General features: G+C 39.8%; 1 protein-coding gene across 1 annotated transcript in view; it reads left to right on the plus strand.

Moving 5' to 3' along the window:
* LOC106532892 (troponin C, slow skeletal and cardiac muscles) overlaps window positions 1-1,054 on the plus strand; it is a 10,187-nt gene extending 9,133 nt beyond the window's left edge. Inside the window, exons 5-6 of the mRNA XM_014029062.1 lie at window positions 76-212; window positions 348-1,054. Coding sequence (XP_013884516.1) covers window positions 76-212; window positions 348-379 — 169 coding nt within the window. The 3' untranslated portion in view covers window positions 380-1,054. The remainder of the gene's footprint in view (window positions 1-75; window positions 213-347) is intronic.
* Window positions 1,055-1,405: the final 351 nt, after the last annotated feature.

Consider the following 1,405-nt stretch of genomic DNA (forward strand, 5'->3'; position numbering starts at 1 on the left):
TATACTATACTATACTATACTATACTATACTATACGGCTTCATGTAGAAACGTTGCTGCTGTGATTTTTGTGCAGAAACGCAGACGGCTACATTGACCTGGACGAGCTGAAAATGATGCTGGAATCTACCGGAGAGGCCATCACTGAGGATGACATCGAGGAGCTGATGAAGGACGGGGACAAGAACAACGATGGCAAAATCGACTACGATGGTGAGAAGAGGGAAAAAATGGTGAAAATATAATAATGAAAATGGTAGGAAGGATTCTCTAATCATGATTCTCTCTCTCTCTCTCTCTCTCTCTCTCTCTCTCTCTCTCTCTCTCTCTCTCTCTCTCTCTCTCCAGAATTTTTGGAGTTCATGAAAGGAGTGGAGTAATGCTGAACAAAAACAAATATACACATTTTTTTGGTCTGTCACTGTGACTCCACCATCATCTGTGAAACACTAGAAGCTGATCGGGATGCAGGTGAGGGAGAAAAAAACAACAACTTTGCAAGATTTGGTCAAATCCTTTTCCTGATGTTTCTGTATTTTTACTATCAGATCTTGCTTTGTTGTAAAGATACTTTGTGACTCTTAGTACCCCTTTAAAATGACAGAAATGTAAGGCCAAAGTAGCGTAATCCCATGTAGCTACTTGAAATCTCAGCTGTGTTCATAAACAAATGTTATTTCCAAGGCACAGTCAGTTCATAGATCTCAGTGAGACGCCGATGATGTTTACCTGAGAGAAAATGCAAACAAAGTGGAACTTACCCTCCAGGCAAAAACAGCTCCATGAAAAGTGGCAGATAAAGCATATTTTTCATGCACTGCACTGAATTCAGGCTCTGTACATGCTATCATATAAACAATGTGCACTATATTTTTTGTGTGTTTTTACTCTTATCTCCCCTAAACTTCATGAAAGATTCACTCGAAGCGTGCGCTCGTGTAATAAACAATGCATTTGTCAGTTTGTCATTTATCAGGTCATTCATTTCTTTCTTTTACCTTTAAATTGGTGATAAGTGTGTGGCTGAAAAATACAAATAAAAGCTTTGAAGGAGAGCGAGTCGTCTGCCGTTTTTTATACAAGAGTTTAAGTCTAAAGACTGATTTATACTTCCATTCTCACGTCTCATCTTGTGTGATGAAATTGCGTAACCTCCATCTGTAGTTTCCCACAAACACCCGGTCCTGTACATTTTCCCCAGTCAGAACTTGGTCTTGCAGACCAATACGGTGTCTGATTGGTCAGAACTTTGTGAGCGTGTTTGTTAATGTGGAGCAGCGCATGCTTCTGCATTTCACTGAAAATGGTTCGCTCTTACACGCTGGTTGTTAAATTAGCGAAATGGACAGCTTTGAGGAGCAGCTCATCTGCTTTTCTTTTCATCTCATATCTTTAGACATCCTATT

This window comes from Austrofundulus limnaeus, unplaced genomic scaffold (genome assembly GCF_001266775.1).
Source record: "Austrofundulus limnaeus strain Quisiro unplaced genomic scaffold, Austrofundulus_limnaeus-1.0 Scaffold846, whole genome shotgun sequence".
NCBI classification, from domain to species: Eukaryota; Metazoa; Chordata; class Actinopteri; order Cyprinodontiformes; family Rivulidae; genus Austrofundulus; species Austrofundulus limnaeus.